This window comes from Lacerta agilis, chromosome Z (genome assembly GCF_009819535.1).
Source record: "Lacerta agilis isolate rLacAgi1 chromosome Z, rLacAgi1.pri, whole genome shotgun sequence".
Classification (NCBI taxonomy): Eukaryota; Metazoa; Chordata; class Lepidosauria; order Squamata; family Lacertidae; genus Lacerta; species Lacerta agilis.
Genome location: NC_046331.1, coordinates 25,558,531 through 25,580,289, shown reverse-complemented (window position 1 = coordinate 25,580,289; position 21,759 = coordinate 25,558,531). Strand labels below are relative to the sequence as shown.

Genomic DNA, 21,759 nt, shown 5'->3' with positions numbered 1-21,759 from the left:
CTCCACTATTTCCCCCAATCCCATCCACCCTTCACAATGCTACCCTCCCTGCGGCCAGGGAAAGGTGGAAAATATTGTTCACGATGCACAGTGGAATTGCATCTTATGTGGAGGTAGGGTCCAAAGCCAGAGTATAAGGCAATAATTGCATATAGCCTAAATTACCGTAAATTACCTCTCCGGTCAGGCTGCAAGGTGCTGCCACTTGTCTGCAGAAATACTTCATTGCATTGAGCTTGATTCCTTTATATGCATTTTTATGTATAATTTTGCATATAATTAATTTTATTGGAAGAAACAATACCTATCCAACAATGGACGAGAAGCTTAGACGTAAGCAGGTGCTTGATGGATGAGGATGCCTCGTGTGGAATTGTTGGAATTGTGAAATCTCATGTATAAATCTCTAACCACCATGAAAACACCTGATTTGGTCCCAATTTCTTGTTGTTGTTGTTGTTGTTGTTGTTGTTGTTGTTGTTGTTGTTGTTGTTGTTGTTTGCTTCCTTTAACTCCCCACTCCCATTCCTCCTCTTGCCCCATATCTGCCATTTTTATTCTGTGGGTCTACTCTAGTAACTGCTAGTTTGGACCGTGGGCATAAATTCTCAGCCGTGGAGAGTAATGACAAAGTTTTGGGAGAAGATGAACTGCAGTGGAATTAAACAATGCTGCACATGACAAATACTGGGCAGAATGGAAAATGATGCTGCCTTCCATCCCTAGCTGTAACCTTACACAAACTTACTTGTGAGTATACCTCACTGAACTCAATGGGACTAAATACAGTTAGGATTGTGCTGTTAATTGCCCTGCATAATACTCACACAAGCAGATTAAGTAAAAAATAATATAATTACACCAAAATGAAACACAAAGCTTACCAATGACATAGGCAAGCAGCAAAGCCAGTGTGACTGTAATAGCTGTTGCACTCAAGGCAGTACACTTCCAGTTGCAGCATCTGTAAGGTTTGTTAAAAGAGAAAGCTGGTCTAGAAAAAGTACTTCTAGGAAGTGGCCTGGGAGGCGGCGAATAAACAGTATTGGAAGTTAAAGGGTAATTCTGACTGGCGGCACTGAAGATAGCTGACGAGCCAGATCCATGCTTAAATAGGAAATGCCTAGGGAAAGAAGACAGAGAAGCATGTTGTAAAAGCAAAATTAATGTCTGCACAAGAAAGAACACACCCTGAGGTTTAAATACCTTTTGCCTAAATGAAATACATGTCCACTAGAGCAGTTTTCACCAGCTTGGTGCCTTCTACATGTTGTTGAACTACAACTTCCATCAGCTCCAGTCAGCATGACCAATGGGCAGGGATGATGGGTATTGTAGTCCTACAATATCTGAGGACACCAGATTGAAGAAGACTGCCCTAGAGTATGTGCCATTATAAACAACACAATCCTAGACATGCATACTCAGAAGTAAGTCCTATTGTGTTCCCAGGTAAATATGTTTAGGATAGCAGTATAAAATGCTCCTTTTGGCATCAGCATGCAGTTTTCAATAAACATAAGCTGGAATCCATGCAATATTAGTGTGTCTTTTCCAGACTCTGACATGTCTATCTGACCACAACACAGCACATGCATGATCTCAAGCTGTGCAGGATTCATCATTGTAGGAATTTTGAAAAGGCAGTATCAGAGTTCGTAAGATTCCTAGATATACACAAACAGAAGGGACAAAATGTCACAAAGACTTTTGATGATAAGAATCTAAAGAGTGCTGTTTATTCTGCCCATGCTAACATTTCTCAATGATGCGTTTTAAACATGAGAATGAATTTTCACCAAGAATAGATTTGGGGGCAAGAAGCATTTATGAAGCAGATGCCCCTAAACTTCCCAAGTATGAAAAGGGGCAAAACATTAAGTGTTCCAATTGCATATGAAATTTTGTTGTGTTTTCCTGCAAAACTCTATTCAACACAGTTACAGCCTGATCCTAATCCTTTGGATGGTAAACGAACACATTCTCAGAGTGGGTTTGGACTTTTCACCAAAGTGTTGCCGGCTGCTAGCTTGGCATCTTCCACAGTTGGCTGCCAGGTCACTTGTTTGCAATGTCTTAAAGCCCTCTTAGAATGAAACATAGAGACCGCAGCACATATGGTAAACTAATTTAATTTTAGACGCATGTATTTCACAATATATTGTGAGGAGTTACACAACGATTGCTATATATGTGTGTATGCACCTATTTCTCTGACACATTACATGCACATACACATCCTACACATGCACACATACACATACACATACACAGATAACAGGATAATGGAATCTTGAATGTCTAACCATGTGGAGATGCACTGATTGAAACAATTCGTTCTTCCTTGGCCCAGATAAAACTCTGCTGTGGGTAATTCTAGAAACGTGTAGGCAAATCCACATGAGGTGAAGCAGAGCCACAGAGCAATGTTCCCAACACTGTTGTCACTGCTGCTTACTTGGGCAAGGCTGGGGCCATATGGCTGCAACAACAGGGGTGCTACCACATATCCAGCACCTATATTCGCACACAACCTTGCCACCCACTGCTATGATGTGGGTGACTCAGAGGGTGCCTTTGTGGCTCCACCACCCATTATCCATGCTGCTACTGACTAATGACTACTCATTTGCCTAGATTTTGGAGCATGTCAGAATAACCTGATGCAATCAGTGTTCATTTATAAAACATGTATAGTATTAGCGCTGCCGCCACCCCCACTCCCCAACAACCCTGCCTTCGACTGAGGAATCCACAAATGCAGTCAACCAGACTGGCAATGGCAAATGTGTCTCTGGAGAATCTGATGAATGGTTGTCCCAGAACAAATCAAGAGATGGGACCTTATCTCTGACTTTGTGCTGTGCACTAAAGGTATTAAGAAGCAGTAGGAAGTCTCAGGGCAGCATCACAAATGAAATCTGCTCCCCTCCAAGAGTGAGGCCTCATCTTCAAATTTGTACTGAGCTTCAGATATGCTTGGAAGCAGCAAGAAGCTTCAGTGGTTCCAAGTAAAACCAAAGCTGAGCCTTAAGGTGACCTCAAGTTAGACTCTGTCTCAAGACCTCTGTACATGAGATGTGGAGGGTTGTTGGAGACCACACACAAAAATGGCTCTCTCAAAAGCGTTGACAGAATTTATGGATTCATGCTAAGGAAGGAAATACTTGAAGCTTCTCCCAGCACTTTATTTCTCTGCTAGGAAAAGCTTCACATACGCAATCTAATTGTGTCATGCTGCACTTAAAAGTCAAGAGCAGTGGGAGAAAAAAGTGTATAAAATTAAAAATGTGTGTGTGTACACATAAACACACACACATTTTATATACAAATAATATAACAAATTAATTTGTTAGTATTTTTTAGCCCTAGGCAACAGCTGTATATTATTTATGTTTATTGGTGTGTCCTTGGGCTAATGGGATAATGGGAATAGCAATGGCAGGGGATCACACCCAAAAGTGCAACCCAGAGCATAATTTTTCCTTAGAAATTTAAAGGAGCAATAGTAAGAACCATAGCTCAGTGATAGAGGATCTGCTTTGCATCCAAAAGGTCCCAGGTTCAATCTTCGGCACTTCCAGGTAAAGCTAGGTAAGACTCCTGTCTGAAATCCAAGAGAGCCATTACCAGTCAGTATAGACGAGGTGTGAGAAATCTCTGGCCCTCAGGAGGCTGCTGAACCACAACTCCCCATAATCCCTGGTAATTGGTCATGCTTGCTGTGGCAGATGGGAATTGCAGTTCAAAAACATCTGGAGGGCCAAGGGTTCCCCCTACCTAGTATATACCGGGCTAGACTTGGTCTGGCTTGGCACAAGGGTTTCTTGGCACAAGCCCTGGGTTTCTTATATCTGAAGAGACTAGCATGTTCAGTATGCTTAACAGTAATAATTATATTCTGCTAGAAGCATCTGACCTGATCTGTTCTGTTGCTTAGCCAAAAGGAGTCTGTCCATAAACTGTTATTTAAACAGTCCTGCTGTTAAAGTTTTCTTCAGCTTATCTGTTTATGATTTAGTGAAGTTTGCCAAAGCATTTGCTTTCTGTATTTAGCCTGTTTATTCAGCTGCTTCAGCTACCAAAAAAATAAAAAATAAAATCACTATGCACATGTATATAGATAATCATAAGAGACTATATACTGCTATCTCCTGGGGCTAAGAGCATTAACCAAATTATATTACTATTTGATGAGCAGTAGATTAAAATGAAAAACTGTAACCAAAACATTTGAATATGCAATGGTGCCCAAAGCTTCCAGGCATATTTGGGTGTATCTCCTGATTTGGACAACACATTGCACATTTTAATAACTAACTAATAAAATAACTAATTTTAATAACTCTGTAATTGGCTAAAAACAAGGCAGTGAATGGACTGATTTTAGGCTGACTAGACAGCCCAAATGAGTTAATGTTGACAAAGTACAATGCACTTTCTAAGTAAGAAGGGTTGATCTTACCCTTGATTCTGCATATATTTATCTTTCTTTCATGTGGTGCCAAATTTGACATGTGGTGATGATGTGCCTATATTAATAAAGGAAATATTAAATGGGGGGCAGTGTGTGATGCATCTGTTGGAGGTCAGCAACATTTCTAGGCCCATGAGCACTTGGAGTCTTAAGTGAGTCTTGTGAGTATCACCTGCTCTAGGCACTTCAGAAGAATAAACCTTGAAAGCCACAGAAAGCTAAAAGAGGAAGGGGGGGGGAGAGAGAGACACTTTTGCAGGTTCCTTCTTCAGCTCAATTTATTTTTCAAGGAGGAGGGGAAATGTATTTACCTACCTCATTGCCAAATGAGGTTCAAAGGTTTCAAGGGCATAAGACGATGGCCTCAAGGGTACCATTGCACTCACAGGTGCCACACTGGTGACCAGTGATCTAGGTGCATCAGTGTTTGGTTGGAGACCATGAGTTCATACTAAACTGCAGGTGTTTAGATTTGGGGGACAGGGGTGAATGGCATTAATATTGCGAAAAGATTCATTTATCCATATTTTTATCAATTGGTCCATAGGGCCAGGAGGAGATAAAGATACGGCTGGGCCAAAAAACAAAAACCTGACATAGACATCGCAGCAAATTTGTTTTCTGTTGCTCTTGAACATGGTAGCTAATCTGTGGGCCTCTCGTCCAGCCCCCTGCAGGAATCTCAGCTAAAGCATCCCTGACAGATGACCATCCAACCTCTCCTTAAAAACTTCCAAAGGAGTCCATTCCACTGCCCAACATGCCAATCCAATCCATGGGAGCTCACATGTTCATGCTAAGCACTGGGGCTTATGGAAGTTGGGAGTCTAACAACATCTGGGGGCCACATGTTCCATGTTCCTGAGTTAATGTGACAAGTCATGTTTTTTTAGAATGTGGCACCAAGACAGTGGCTGCAGTTCATCAGATCATCACATCTTACATTGGAGCTTCCCTTATTCCCTTATTACTCAATGGAATAGGGGAAAGAACCATCATATAGCTTAGGGCCTCTGTAACAGTAAATGAGAAATGTGTATTTGTAAGTTGCATTATTGTCCAATATTCCCAGATTGCACATCTAGATCTAGACCACCTTGCTGGTTTTTCAGAGCCCTTAGACTTTCAAAATCAGTCTATGTGTACTGGGCACATACAATCCAGAATTCTAGCCTAGAATAACCTTCAATATAGTTTGGGGTTCTTAACACAGTCCTATTGTTTTCTCCCTTTGTAAAAATAAATATCTAAGGGATACACAGATGTTGATGGAAAGATTTATGTTGGCTTCAGGGTTGGATAAAGAAAATTCTTAAGCATTGTAGCTTATTTACCTAAGGTTTCCATCCCTACTGTTCAGGAATGGATGGGAGTGTCAACTTCAATTTGTCATTTTTCCAGTGTTCACTTCAATTTATTGCATTTCCATATCAGTTACAGATTATTATTAAAGTCCTCATGAAAATTCATCAGCATTTAAGTGTGTATTTTTTTACAAGCAATTGTTTCTAACATAATGCATTTTTGTAAGTTAATCTTTACTAATATATGCATTTTTACAGACACTTCTGCCTATTATATGCATTTCTGTATATCTTTTTTGGTTGGAGAACGGCTTCACAAAATTTGATTAAGTTCAAATTTTGAAGGATAATTAAGGATTTTTTTTTTACAAACAACTGTTTCTAATATAATGCATTTCTGTAGGTTAATCTTTACTAAGGATAATTAAGCTTTAGTTTGCATGTTGTTTCAAGAAGTGCAAATTATGTAGTTTCATTTTAAAATGCAAAGCAAACTTCTTTCCCCTCCCCTACAATAGTTGAAAGTTGTTTACAAAATCACACAAAGTAGTCAGTGAGACCATGTGGTGAACCTTATCCCCAAACATGTTGCTACCAAACTGTACATCTTTCCCTTCTGATTTGAATGCTCTTTCCTTTATCTTGTGGGCAGAAGTCCTAGGCCCTTTATGTATAAAGTAGCAAAAATGCTGTAGAGGGAAGGCTTTTGCAAAAAGAGGGTCTTACATTTCACTTGGCACGAGGGAAGAGACATGGTCCTCCTGATTTCTGGTGGAAGGCAATTCCACAGCCGAGGGCCAGCAAATCCCCCACTGACTTCTGTGGGATCAGGATCAGGACCACAATGTGGAATAAGGAAAAAGGATATAGTAAATTCTTGTTGGTCTTTTTTCCCATTCACATTATTGTTTTTTAAAAATAAAATAAAAATGCTTTAACAGTTTATGGATAGAAAATGGCAAAACTGTTTAATTCCCCATTTTCCTTTTAAACAGAAAACCTATTGGATTGTTGAACATTAACATGAATGGCTTGACATGCACAACACAGATTACTTTCTGTGATGCACAGCTAAGAGAGATCATTAGAGTACAAAAAAGGCAACAAAATGGTAAACTCAAATCTGTTATTAAGCCTAACACAATAAATAGCTTGCAATAATTATGTTGATTCATTGCCGAATGGTAGTTCAAACACAAAAAAAGAATAGTACTAAAATGACTTGAGAAAGCATGTCAATCTAGAATTAATTTTGATGGATATCTGTTAAAATATAGACTGTCAATGTGCAATTAAGAAATTAAATATGTATTCTTTCATATGTATTCTTTTTTAAGGAACTCTAAGATGACTATGAAACTGCATCTCCTAATTACTGGAAATAACCTATAGAGAGCTCTTGGTTTATTACAGTGCAGGTATTCTATTGTAAAGAAAATGTAAGCTATTCTCAAAATTTCTTAAATATATTGATGTTGTAAGTTCTTTTGATAGACCAGCCATGGCAAATGAAAGATGGTAGGGCTTAGCCACACTTCCTCTTGTCCTGCTGCTTTTTCCCGGGGAAAACCACTCTTTAGCACTCAATCGGAGCAAATGGCAAGAGCGGGTTTTCCCTGGGAAGGAGTGGGGCAAGGGGAAAACCACTTGGACCTGTACCTAGAAAGCATGGGTCCAGCAAAAGAATGGCTCGGACCCATGCTTTCTAGGCACAGGACAAGTGGAAGTATAGACAAGCCCTTGGAGCCCACCCATGCCAGGCAAAGATGACAATAGAATCCAGGTAAAGAGAAATAACATATTGTCACACATACAAACCTTTTAACAAAACATAATTGGCATAAAATCTCCATTAGGGAATAAGTTCCACATCAAATTATTGGTCTGTCTGGTTCAGTATTGTCCATATGGACCAGCAGCAACTTTCCGGGACTTTCAGGCAAGGGATATTCCCAACCCAACCTAGAGATTTCAGGGATTGAACCTGGGGTCTTCTGCATTCAAAGCAGAGGCTCTACCACTGAGCTAAAGCCCCTCCCACAGATATCTGCCAACAAAATCTCATGAAACTGATTAATTTCTAACCACAGCCTAAAACATAGAACTGATCTGGTCCCATTGGTTCTCACGAATGTGCCTTTCTGACTAAACAGAAATTCTGAAATCTACACATTTAGCAACAAGCCTGTGGTTTAATAGCACAGTGAAATGGTGCTTCCATTTTTATTCCTTTAAAGCCTGATAACAGCCCTGTTTACTTGGAAGGTAGTGGCTTTGCTTCTAGACATGCCTTTGTGCTGGATTACAACAAGGCGGAAACACATCTAAAATCACCCAATGCATCTAAAAAAATGTCAGGACACTTTTTATAACCTCCCACCCAAAAAAGAAAGGAAAAGTGGATTATGGATGCATAAGAAACACACAAAGTTACAAATGGACTCTTGCATAGTATTGGCTAGCAGCATTAAATCAATGACAGCATGGTGCAATGAGCAAAGATGCAGTGTGGTATAGCGGTTAGAGTGTCAGACTATGTTCTTACAGACAAGGGTTCAAATACCCACTCTTCCATAAAGCTCAGTGTGTAGACACACAACAAGCCAAACCCAGAAGTGACCTGGAAACATCATAAGGACATCACTGAAACATCACTGAAAGGGTGGAACGGGGGCAGAATGGGGGCGGAGTGGAGCAGGGTGTTTGCAGGTTTTTTTCCAATGGGTTTCAGTTATACGTGATTTCACTAATGTACATGGTGCCTCGGATCACAAACCCCACGTAAATGGGGCCTGCCTGTATATGCGATGAATAACTGAAGAAATAAATTTCTGTGAAGTGGCTGACAAATACATACTGTATAACTTTTACTTCATCCTGTTTTGTAGTCAAGACATTGAATCTTTATATATATATATATATATATATATATATATATATATATATATATATATATATAAACCCCACCACCATTTGTCAGTGAAAAACCAGTAGAGGGGCTGTCAGACTGTGTTTCTATTCCTCAGTGTGCCTTTTCAAAATCTGATGTGCCACAAGTGAGGTTAGAATTATTATTTAATTAGACAGAAAATGGCATGTATAAGAGGCATGCCAAAAAAAAGATATCAAACCAAAAGGATTTGAAAAATGAAACAGCATTACATTATTATTTTTTTGGTGGTTGTTTCATTGTAATAAAGAAGATAAAAAGAACACTGGAAAAACGACTCATTAACCAAGTGTCACATTGGTCAGATACCGGTAAGTGTCTTCAAATCTTCCAGTTCAGGAAATCTTTTCAAGTCTTCTTACTTATGCAGTTGTGTAGGTTGCCCCATTTCCCACAGAGAGTAAGATGTACCCCCCACTCCACTCCACACGTGGGGAGCCTGTGGCCCTCCAAATTCTATTGGACTCCAGCTCCCATCAGTCAGCATAGCCACTGGCCCAGGAGCTAGAGTCCTCATCACCAACCGGGGTACATATAATCCTTCAACAAGCTAAACACACTTCAGGTGTTTTGAATTACAACTTTCAGAAGCCCCATCAAGCATAGACAAATGTCAGGAATGATGGTAGTTGTATTCCACACCACCTGGAGGCACCAGGTTCACTCATATGAACTTGAATGATCTTGAGTGCCTTTCACATTATCAAAGACAATTCTGGGCACCAAGACAGACAATAAAACTCAAAAGTTGCATTGCTGAAGTTTTATCTTATGTTGGATTTGAATGCTGCTATTCTGCTCAGCTGTTTGTCTAAGTCTGATTGTACATAAAAAAGGTAAAGGGACCCTTGACTGTTAAGTCCAGTCGCGAACGACTCTGGGGTTGCAGTGCTCATCTCGCTTTACTGGCCGAGGGAGCCGGCATACAGCTTCTGGGTCATGTGGCCAGCATGACTAAGCTGTTTCTGGCGAACCAGAGCAGCACACAGAAACACCGTTTAGCTTCCTGCCGTAGTGGTACCTATTAATCTACTTGCACTTTGACGTGCTTTCGAACTGCTAGGTTGGCAGGAGCTGGGACCGAGCTCACCCCGTCGCAGGGATTCAAACCTCCGGCCTTCTGATCGGCAAGCCCTAGGCTCCCATGTGATTGTACATAATTTTATATAATTATATTGATTCATGTTGGATGTTACCCAAATAGCTTTGCTGAAGGGCAGCCTAACAAAATAAGAAAACCCTTTTTTAAAATCAAAGGTCCATAAAGGTACAGCTCAAGACACAAAACAATAAAAGGAGCCGCACATCCACAAAAAGTGGTCTGTTTGGAAGCAGACCACAACACAATAATGCTGCATCCCTATGATTAAGCACAGAAGCAAAATCACACACACAAAATCAACACACAAATGGAAACCACACAGACAGAAAACCTACTTGCTCAAGTTCTATAAATACTGGAAGAATGCCAAACAAATCCAAGACACTTAAATCACATGATTCCACTCACACAGAAACAATGAGATGGTGTCTACATTGTGGTGGCGGCTGAATACATACAAGATTACACCTTTGTACTTCATATTAATTAAATGCTCCCCCTCCCCTGTTCTGTAGTCACAATCATTAATGCCAGTTAGCATCCCCACTTCACCAATAAAGCCTGAGGAAAATCTATAGTTTAACTGCTCTAATTATAGGTACAGCAGGTTAATTAAGAAAGAAGGAAGTACACTCTGTGCATGTGGAAAAAATAATCAGAATCCCCCATTGGTAAGGATAGCAGCACCCTGGCAAAAATACGAGAAATCCACTGTACAGCAATTTGGAGCATGACTTTCCGTGTGGCTGTCTCTGTTTTGTGGAACATCATCCATGTTGAGATACAGCAGGCGTCCACAATTCATACTTTCAGAAACAAATAAACAAATGAAGCCATTTTGTTCCAAAAAGTATTTCCAACTGGATGGTTTTTAAAGGTCTCAGCCTTGGATGTTTATTTGTATGTATATATATATATATACATATAAATAAATATATAATAAATACACACACACACACACACACACACACACACACTGTTTTTGTTGTCTGTATTTTTTTACAACCAATTTTAGCTCATTTTATTGGATGATTCCTAATCACATGAAGACCTGTGTGAAAGGCATTCCAGTAACAAGAATAGCAGATGAAGGAATAACAAGGACTATAGCTGACAGATGTGATCCAGAATCCCCTTGGCCTCCTATGCCAGATGGATGTCCATAAAGACATGGGGCTTTTTATAATTCTCAATGGAGAAAGCCTTGTTGTGTGTTAGAATTTAGAGGAGGGGGCGGGGGGCGGGGGAACCCAACCTAGCTGGGATGGGCCCAGCTTATCTAGCTATTATCTTGGGGGTCTCAGTACTCAGTCTTTTACTTGTGATAGGTAAAGGTAAAGGGACCCCTGACCATTAGGTCCAGTTGTGTCCGACTCTGGAGTTGCGGCGCTCATCTCACGTTACTGGCTGAGGGAGCCAGTGTACAGCTTCAAAGTCATGTGGCCAGCATGACAAAGTCGCTTCTGGCGAACCAGAGCAGTGCACGGAAACGCCATTTACTTTCCTGCTGGAGCGGTACCTATTTATCTACTTGCACTCTGACGTGCTTTAACTGCTAGGTGGGCAGGAGTTTACTTATGATAGTTCCTTACTATTTAAGTTTTTTTAGTTGTGTTAGATTAACAGAAAACAATGGAAGTATTCCACTCCATGTGGAGAAGACTTCCTTCTCCAACTTTGCCTGTGGCAGCTCATCTGAAATAGCGTGGAAGCAAGGTGATACAGCTGGCCACCTGGAACTGATAGTGTCGAACTGTTAGCCAAAATCTAGTCAGTAGCTTGTGTGGAGAACTAGCCTCATGCCAGGTAGGGGTTAACTTCTCTGACAGTTAGAACCCTCAGGGGCGGGCTCAACCTGGGTATAAAACACCCCTCCCAATGGTCAGTAGGGAGTTGAAGTAAGAGAGTTGAAGTGTGGGCAGGAGGAGTTAGTTAAGTGCGGGGAGTTGAAGTGTGAGTCAAGAGATAGAGCTGGGAGTTTAGAGTCTTAGGTGGATGTTAGCAGAGAGGATAAAGAGATTGTGAAACGCATTGTTATTGATATTTAGTTTACTATTAGAGGTATTAGGCCGGTAATATTTAGAGGTATTAGGCCGGTATAGGACAACTGTTATAAGCTCATTGAACAACCTTTATTTTATCAGCAACCACAAGCTTTGTACGCAATAAACATCTTTTTAGTTCACAATATCCTCGTCTGTGGTGAATGAAGTAAGCAGGATCCAGCTAGTAGTCTGAAGGGCTGCAGCTGGGGGAACTGTTTGTCGTTGGTGCAGCACTCATAGACCGTAAAACGTCCGGGGGTGGGCTGTACAGGGCGAAGGGCCCGCGACATTAAAGTGGTGGCAGCGTCGGGACGAAAGATAGTCATAAAGTGGTGGTCACGTTGAGATCAAAGATCTAAAGTGTTGGCAAGAAGTGCCAAGGTACAAGAAGGATTTAAGGGTGACGCATTGTGTGAAGTGTGAGGCTTAAAGAGGATTTAAGCAAACTTCAGTGAGACTCTACAATCTAGTCAGGAAGGGGATCGCATACACCTGGAAAGGGAGAAGGGGAATTCAGAGAGGAATTACCTAGCCCTAGGGTGTGGTGTGATAGCGCCTAAGACTGTGAGATTGTGAGAGAGTTACAAAGATACTTTGCGTTTGAAACTATTTCAGGCAGAAAGGTTTATAGTGAGAGGTCGGAAAAGTACGCTGGACAAAGTGCACTGAGGTAACTTTAGGCGTGACTTTGGACCTAAACTGTGGAAACTGAGCCTGAAGAAATAGTTTAACTGAAACATCCTTGATTTAAGTACAGAAATAATACCACCAAATAAATAGAAAATGCCACCTAGAAAGACTAAAACAGCTCTTAGGGACTCACAAGTAGAAAGCTCTGAAGAAGAAAATGGGGTTTCCCAGATGGAAGAAACCAGTACTGAAACAGTTAACAAAAATCCTGCTGAGGGGACGAGTTTTAAAGCCTCAGAGGAATTTGAGAAATGGAAGCTAGAACAAGAATATAAACTGAAGGAATTAGAAATGAGATTGCAAGCTGAGGAAAGAGAGAAAAAATTACAAGCTGAAGCAAAAGAGAGAGAATTAAATATTGAGAGAGAGAGAGAGAGAGAGAGGCAAGAGAACTACAAGAGAAAGAAATGAAACTAAAAGAGAAAGAAATGACCTTAAATATTGAGAGAGAAAGAGAACGGGAGGAAAGAGAATATTTACTAGAAATGAAAAGACTTGAATTATCAGCTGTAGATAATAGAAACAACAACAATAGTTCCACACAAAATCCTAGCAGGGTGGATTTAAAAAGATTCCCTGACTTCAAAGATAAAGACGATCCTGAAGCGTTTATCATTTCTTTTGAGAGGGCTTGCGAAGATTTTGAAGTAAAAGATGAGGAGAAAATGCAAATACTGAGAGCTCGTATTAGTGGAACATTAACAGAGATTTATTCTCAAATGCCATCTGATCAATCTAAAGATTTTGAAGCATTTAAACGGTTGGTTTATGTTAGATTCGGAATTACTGCAGAACAACTGAGACAAAAATTTAGAACAATAACAAAAGTGCGTGAGGAAACATTTGCTCAACTAGGAGCTAAAACTACAAATTATTTAAACAAGTGGCTAGAACAGGAGGGTGCTGATTCTGTGGCAAAAATAAAAGAGGTGATTGCATTAGAACAATTTTATGACACGATTAATACCCATCTGAAGTATTTAATTAAAGAAAGACGACCTAAAACCATCCTGGAAGCTGCTAATCTGGCAGATGAAATAAATGAAATCCGAGAACACGCTTATGATGCCCCAAAATATAAGGACAAACAGTGGGAAACAAATAAGTTTAAGAGAATGCAACCGCCCACAAAGTTTACCACAGAAACTGCCAAGAAAATTTTTCCCGCCAATGCAAATGTTCCCCATAACACGACTATGACAACGGGGGAGACTGAGGGAAAAGTAAATAAATATAGTGAGGGTAAAAGGCCTGAATTAATCTGTTGGCAATGTGGGAGAAAAGGCCATCGACAGGTGGACTGTAGAACTGAACTCAGAACTAAGAGTGCAAATACTATCCCTCAGAAGCAGACATATTGTGTCCAAACTGTGGAGACAGAGCCAACTGCCAACATGGTTGCCACGGCAACCGAGGCCCAGTCAGAGGCTGATGAGTTACCAGTGGCCCAAGTTGTGAGGTGCTATATAATTCAACAAGATGACATGCTATTACACAAAACAGGAGAAGAAATTTGGGTGAATGGTAAACCATATAAAGGCTTAAAAGACACAGGGTCTCAGATTAGTATTGTACATCCTGATTTGTTAAAGCCAGAAGACTTTATTAAAGGCAAAACAATCAGTTTAAAAGGAATATCAAAACAGCCAGAAATCTTGCCAGTCGCATTAGTTAATCTGACATATAAACAATGGTCTGGAAAATGGCAAGTAGCAGTTTCACCAGAAATCCCAGCTCCAATGTTAATCGGGTGGGATCTCCTTGACCATGTACAGAGTGCATTTGTAATAACTAGGGCACAAAAACTGCGACAGTTACCTCAGGAGGAAAGGCCTGATACAATTGCTGAACTGACACAAGATACAAGTATAATGCCAGTTACAAATAGTCAAGCAGCTAGTTTTGCAGCCAAGCAGAAACTAGATACAGATTTACAGAAATATTTTCAAGCCACAGCCGTGAATACAGTATTAACCCCTGAAAGCCCGGAGCGGTTTATAGTCAACAATGGGTTGCTATACAGGGAGATTCTTTTAAAGCCTAATAGAGGGGGTAATGAGATCCACAGGCAACTGATAGTACCTACTGAATTTAGAACCAAGATAATACAACATGCACATGGCAGTATCTTTGGAGGTCACTTGGGAATCACCAGAACCAAACAAAGGGTGTCCCAAAATTTCTTTTGGCCTGGGATGGGCAAGCAAATAAAGTTATTTTGTCGAACGTGCCATACTTGCCAATTACAAGGACATGGGCAAGATAAAACGAAAGCACATGAGAGATCTTTTGAGCCAGGACAAGATATTTTATTAATCAGACCAGTAAACCGTGACAAGTTACAACTGACATGGGAAGGTCCTTGTAAGATCATTTCAAAAATGAATGATATAAACGATATAATTCAGCATGGTGACGGGAGGCGGGTCATGCATAAGAATATGATAAACCCAACCCAGTCACTAAACCATGAACCCAATCTAGACTACAGTAGTCACGTTGTTGAAAAAGCCTGTGATATTGGTAAAGGAGTGTCTACCTGCAATATGACCAGTGACCTATCTGTGAGATCAGTTAGAACAACTAGTCATAGTTACGATAAACCATTCATCAGTTGGAAAGATAGAAAGAAAGACGTACTGGAAGTTATAGCTGGCATGGGGGCCTATCGACTTTCTATGAAAGTGAACGTGTTTCCTACACTAGAGATTGTGTGGTGGGAAGATGGGTACCCTGCTGCTCATGCAACACAAATAAATGTCCAAAATGAATGTGGTTACACAGCATTAACAGGGCTACCACGTCAAAGGCATACAAAAGTAGTCTTAAAATTGCTCGAAGTGGGAACTGATAAATCAATACAGACCAAAGATGAACTGACAACAAGAGAGATTGCTAGGAGCAGTAAGCAATCAGAGCTTTTTAGCCTACTTTTATTAAGTGATCACGCTTGTCTAGAAAGCTTCAGCAAGCTGACTAAAAAAGAAGATATCCACAAACTTCTGAAAATAGTTCCCAGTGCATTTAAAAGCCAGACAACCAGTTTATATGCAGCTTATGATGACCTGGAGATGTGTGTACAAGTCTGCAAGCTTAAACATTTAACAGAGATCCTGAAGGAGGGAGAGGTTGAACTAAGAGAGCTTTTGACCCTGAGAAATAAGGACTCTACCCAGCTTGGGATCCACAATCGTTACAGACGCCTCGAGTGCAGAGATCGGAATGGGACTGTGTCATCTGGCCAGGGAAGACAGCTTACATCCCATCACGTTTGGCAGAGAAAAGACTGGTGCCCCGAGAAAGATACTTCTTGCGACGGTTAAGGACGATAAGGAGCGTGAAAGGATCCTACACATCATCGCAGACGCCTTATCATGAAGACCCAAAGACAAAGGTTAATGGACAGTTACGGTTTTTCTTGTAATAAAAACCTAATACTGCATGAACTATTGTATATAATGTTCACAACTATATGTACTTTTACTGAAGATGTAACTGTTTATGCTATAGTTAGGTAAAATAGGTAAGAGTTATAAAATGTTTGTTTATGTAATGTCTATAGTGATGTTTAAAATGTTGTTTGTATCAGAGGGATACTTTGGCTAGTAACTCCTCTGATACAAACCTAAAAAGGAGGGAGGTATGTGGAGAACTAGCCTCATGCCAGGTAGGGGTTAACTTCTCTGACAGTTAGAACCCTCAGGGGCGGGCTCAACCTGGGTATAAAACACCCCTCCCAGTGGTCAGTAGGGAGTTGAAGTAAGAGAGTTGAAGTGTGGGCAGGAGGAGTTAGTTAAGTGCGGGGAGTTGAAGTGTGAGTCAAGAGATAGAGCTGGGAGTTTAGAGTCTTAGGTGGATGTTAGCAGAGAGGATAAAGAGATTGTGAAACGCATTGTTATTGATATTTAGTTTACTATTAGAGGTATTAGGCCAGTAATATTTAGAGGTATTAGGCCGGTATAGGACAACTGTTATAAGCTCATTGAACAACCTTTATTTTATCAGCAACCACAAGCTTTGTACGCAATAAACATCTTTTTAGTTCACAATATCCTCGTCTGTGGTGAATGAAGTAAGCAGGATCCAGCTAGTAGTCTGAAGGGCTGCAGCTGGGGGAACTGTTTGTCGTTGGTGCAGCACTCATAGACCGTAAAACGTCCGGGGGTGGGCTGTACAGGGCGAAGGGCCCGCGACAGCTTGAGGCACTCCTCCCCAGGGGCATAGTCATGAAGAGTTTTAAGTATGGAGGAGGGACCTCAGGCCCAAACTCCTTGTGAGTCTCCTAGTCTCTCCATCTTGCTCTTAGGCCTCTCCCTAGGCTGCAACTGATTTCCTGGTCATGCTTCTTACAGGCCTCGCTCTGCACCACATGCCTATCTGGAATGTATGCTTGAAATGGAATGTGCCTCTTGCTTGAGTAAAGGTGTACAGAATGTCTGCCTTTCACGTAGCCTGGAATGTAGCCTATTACGTTAAGTTTAGAGTGGCATTAATTGTTTCAACCATATTCTCTTGCCTCAGGCCCTGCCCACCACTAGCATGTGCTCACGGAAGATTCCTCATGAGGCAATGTGGCTAAAACGGTTTCCACACCCTTGGTTCAAAGTCTCCTTGTTTTAAAAGCAGAATGAGCGTTTCCCCACATCAAATGGGGTGCGCATGTTGCGAGGTCGTAAGTGGACCCATTGGATCACGGTGGCAGCTCCTGGCAGTTGGTCTGACTTCACCTTCCCAGGTTGGGATACCTGTGGACTCCACCTACTCTAGCAGCCGCCCAATCCTGGCTGGGGAGGTGTTGCCAGGGGGATTGGCCAGGTAGAGGGAGGGATTATACAGTACACACAATAGAGACTGAGTCATACCTGGGAAGTGGCTGAAGGATTCTGAGCTTCCCCACCCTCCACTACCTCAATTGACGCTTACTTTGCAGGTTTTAACCACCTTTTCCCACAGCCACACAGGCGCTGCTATGACAAGGTTGCTGTTAAAGGGCCGGAAAGGAATTTCCCTGCATTGGCAGATTTCGCCTTTCCCATAGCAATTCGTCACAACTTTGGCGGTTGCAGGCCTTGGGCGGAATCCTTTAGCCATTTACAGGATGGGGGGGGCGTGGGGTGGTGACCCCCGCCCCCATTGCGGTGGCGATAACAGGGTTCCCGTTAAAGGGGTCTCAGGGGGAGGCATTGACCATACGCCCAGGGTCATCACTGCCCTCCCCTTCTAGCGGCAGCGAACAAAGGGGGGGCGGGCTATCTGCTTGAACATATGTTCTCCAGACTAGCCTGCTTCCCAATCATGCTGGATAACCCTGAAGTGTGGGGATAGCCAGCAGATGGGACGACCAGTAATCCCGGAGTTCCTGCTCCCACTGGCCGTGAAAGGGTCTGCTGGCTATGATCTGAAGGTAGTTGTCGTGAGTTCTGGAGGTTTCTGAAGGTTTCCGAAGGTTTCTGAAGGTTCCGGAGGTTTCCGGATAGGAAAGATAGGCTAAGCTAAGTAGTGGCCAAAACTTAGAAGGCCAAATAAACGTTTTTGAAATAAAAGAAATAAAGACTAAGAGACTGCAGTCAATGGTGAAGAAGCTCTCAACTGCTCTGTGCGGCTTGGTTTCTCTTTCGGTTTCTCTCTGGCTTGTCTCGCACTGATGTTCTCTCTGGCTTGTCTTGCGCGTTCTCCACACACGCTACAGAGAGCAGAGGCTATTTATTAGGAAGTTAAACATCGTCACAACATTAACATGAACCAATCACAACGTTGTTTCTAGGCTAGTTTCTGGGCGGGAAACTCCCAACTGACCGTTACATTGGCTAAATTGGCGCGCTTTGCCCCCAGCGCGGAGGGATCCAGGCAGCAAACCTTCTACCGGATCCTTTACCTTCCTTGCGATGTGCGGAAGGTTACCTTAAAGAAAACATAAAGCAAACAGGTGCAGGAGCACCTTAAAACATATTCTCACATTGAAGTTACCCAGAACCCTGGCTGGGGGGCTGGGAAGGATAAACGCCCAATGCCTGAGCCAAGGTCTTCCTACACCTGAATATTAATAAAGTTGTGGCCAATTTAATCCCATAGAACGTTGTCACGAGTCGTTATTTCCCTCAGGGGCTGCCCCAGGGTACGGGGGACTTCGCCTGGCCATGCAACATTACTTTCTATGAACCTGGATGACTCCCATGTTGAGCTGAGCTGGGTGGGAATCTGATCCAACAGATAAGTGGTTGAATAGTTCCTGTTCATTAAGTCTTGCTCATTTAGAGAACAATTCTATGTATATCTACTCAGAAAAAGGCCCATTCCAGTCAAAGGGCTTACTCCCTGCTAAGTGCATTTAAGACTGCAGCCTTAATCGTGACACAAATACAATGTAGGAGACAATAAACTTGTAGACTTGAAAATTGATGCCAAGCGTCTGTTGTGAGACATGTGAGGTAGCAAATATATCTTTGAGAGAAATAAATGTTTATTCTGAGAGGCAGCAATATTAGAAGGCTTGCATTGGAGACCTCTGTCCGTTAGTAAAAAATAAAATAAAATTGTCACTGGGGTGTGGACAAAGTAGAATATATCTCCCTTCCCCAAATCCCAGCACAAACAAAAATGAAAGTCTTCCCTACACAAAGCACATGTCAGGTAGAAGAGTGCACTCTATCTCCTGGGATACTAGTTTTCTGTTTGGATAGATATTTTTAGATGGAAGAACATTTAAATTGTTGAAGTCCAAGAAAAGGACTGCTGTTTGACAGTGCTGTAAAGCTGGCCTTTGGTTGCTTTTGGGATGGGTTGCAGCCTGATTAGGATGGCAAGATGAAAGCTACACCTGATGAACAGTAGCGTAGGAAGGTGGGGGCGATGGGGGGGGCGACACTGGGTGCGCCCCGCAACGCCCAAGCCGAGCCCCGCCGCCAGGTAAAACCCCGAGCAAGTTGCGAAACGCACATGCGTCATGACGCAAACCACGCCCCCCGGTGCCTCCAGGTTTGCCGCTCCCCGGGCCGCCAAGCAGCTTCCTCCGCGACTGCTGATGAAATTCCAGTTCTACAAAACTCTTAAAGGTGTAGAAGCCCTGTTCCCTTTTCATCTGACCACCATAGGCCTGACCTGCTGTCTGTTTACTCAGAGGCAACTCCTACTGAGTTGTGAACAGGCTTAAACTACCTGCCCCATTCCACTCCATTTATTTAGCTACTCAAACTTTTTTGGTCTAATTTTGTAGTCAGAAGTAACTCTTGTCATCTTCATTAGGAATTGTGCCCTTGTAAGAAGGTTTAGGACTGCAACCTTACATTGCAGCCTTAGTTGCATAAAATGAAGAATTTTATCAGGTGTTGTTTCCCACGCTACATCAGTAATTAAGTAATTAAGGCTGCAATCCTAACCTCATTTACCTAGGAATTAAATTGGACTGACTTCTGAATTGACACGGTTAGGATTCTGCTGTAATGCACCTATGGCTTATTCCCAAGTAAATTCACATAGGATTATAGCCTCAAATATTTTAACAAACTATTTGGGTATAGGTTAATTGAGTAGGAACTGATTTACAGTGATATGGATTTGTGGTGAAAATTAATTAAATCTTTTTTTTATTTGAGGTGATTTGGAAATGGAATTAATTGGCTTGCCTTTTTGAAATTTACATTTTAGTAATTATTTCTAAATTTGAATATATACTTATAAATTAGCATGTGGCATTTTTAATGAAAATTGTGTTCTCATTTATCTTCTTTTTCAGCGGTGCATGCCCCCTTTTTCCGGGGATACATAAGTGGCAAAACTGTTTCTTAAATAAACTTTTCTACTCCTGTGACTTTCTGGATCATGACTTGAAAGTACATTATTCTATAACATGTTATATAACCTGCTTTCACTTGCATTGGTTGAGCTACAGAGATACTCTGTATTCAATAAACAAAGCAACACAAAGATAACCAGAGTGTGTATTTAAGCGACTTAAACAAACTTGAAATGCACAGAGAACAGGAAAGCATGCTCTGTTGAGTCGTTGAAGTTTTAAGGATCCTATAAAAACAGTAAGCACATAGAGCTATGGCTGTCAAAGATAATGACAGTACATGACCCTGTAAATCATCAGTCCTGAACAATTAGAGCAAAGTATCCATAAAAGCTGAGAATCATAATTATTTTTAGTGACAGAAAAGGGAACAAGCCATGGGTTGGCAAAATGTGTGAGTGCTTTATCATGATGGAGAGGGAGACATAATACATTTATCTAAGGTGAAAATAAGAAATTAAAAGGGGCCTCTTAACCTTTCTAATGTTATCCTAGCTCTGCTATCTTTTCCCACAAATTGCTGCCTCCCTTTCACCACTCTGAAAGCACTAGTTTTTAATAATAGGGTGCTGTTAGATTGTGCATGTAAACTAGGAATTTACCCTACTTTAAACTAGAGGTTACAATCCTTAGACCCATTTTGGCTGGAAGAGTGGTATGATACTGCTTTAAATGTATAGTGCAGATGGGGTGTGAGCAAAATTATGTGTAACTGAAATAACTTTGTAACTTTCCTCTGTCCCCCCCCCCCCACCTCCACCATTATTCAGGTTTTTTTGTGCATCTATTCTTAGATGGGGCACACAAATAAAGCAGGATAGCCAATTTTACTTTGTTTGTTAATGACTAAAAACATCACTGTACAGAGACAGATGCAGACTTTGGCTTCTCTGCTTGTCCTAGCCAGCAGCAAAGAACTCCAAAAACTCTCTGGCAACTACAGTTCTTCCCTGTTGCTCAGCAATTCACCCCTAGTTCTGCTAAGCTCTTACAGTGGTGATTCACTGTTGGTTCCTTCTCAGTTTAGAAGAATATCACAAGACAGCCCCAACTCTTTCTCCGGGGCCTACAGGTTCCTTCCCCTTCCTTCTCTATTGTTTCTGCTCTCAGTTGCACCACAAGCTTAGAGACGCTCCCATACTTACAGGCACTAAACTTAACAAACTGAGCTAGGTTGGCCGAGGCAGCACACAGGCATTCAAGCAAACTGCGGACTGAGAGATACAAGTCTGTACCCTGACCTTGAACCTATTCTGATATTGCCAGATCTATATGCTGATGTACTGATTGTTTGAAAAATACACTTGTATGAGGCAAATCTACTGATCTTTGGCTTTGCATTATTTTAGTTTTCCCCCCTAAATATTCCACAGCAAAGGAGCAATAATCTCTGCACAAG

General features: G+C 41.5%; 1 protein-coding gene and 1 non-coding gene across 15 annotated transcripts in view; both read right to left on the bottom strand.

Annotated features, from left to right (window-relative positions):
* TENM1 (teneurin transmembrane protein 1) overlaps positions 1–21,759 on the bottom strand; it is a 379,169-nt gene that overhangs the window by 169,602 nt on the left and 187,808 nt on the right. For 8 of the 14 annotated variants that reach the window (XM_033137208.1, XM_033137217.1, XM_033137214.1 and 5 more), the window contains exons 5-6: positions 6,508–6,600; positions 885–1,123 (exon numbers count right to left, since the gene is read on the bottom strand). In XM_033137208.1, coding sequence (XP_032993099.1) covers positions 885–1,123; positions 6,508–6,600 — 332 coding nt within the window. The remainder of the gene's footprint in view (positions 1–884; positions 1,124–6,507; positions 6,601–21,759) is intronic. The other 6 variants (XM_033137218.1, XM_033137215.1, XM_033137216.1 and 3 more) reach the window with 2 other exon arrangements.
* TRNAS-UGA lies at positions 7,745–7,816 on the bottom strand. Its single transcript has one exon. It is a non-coding gene; the product is annotated as a tRNA-Ser (tRNA).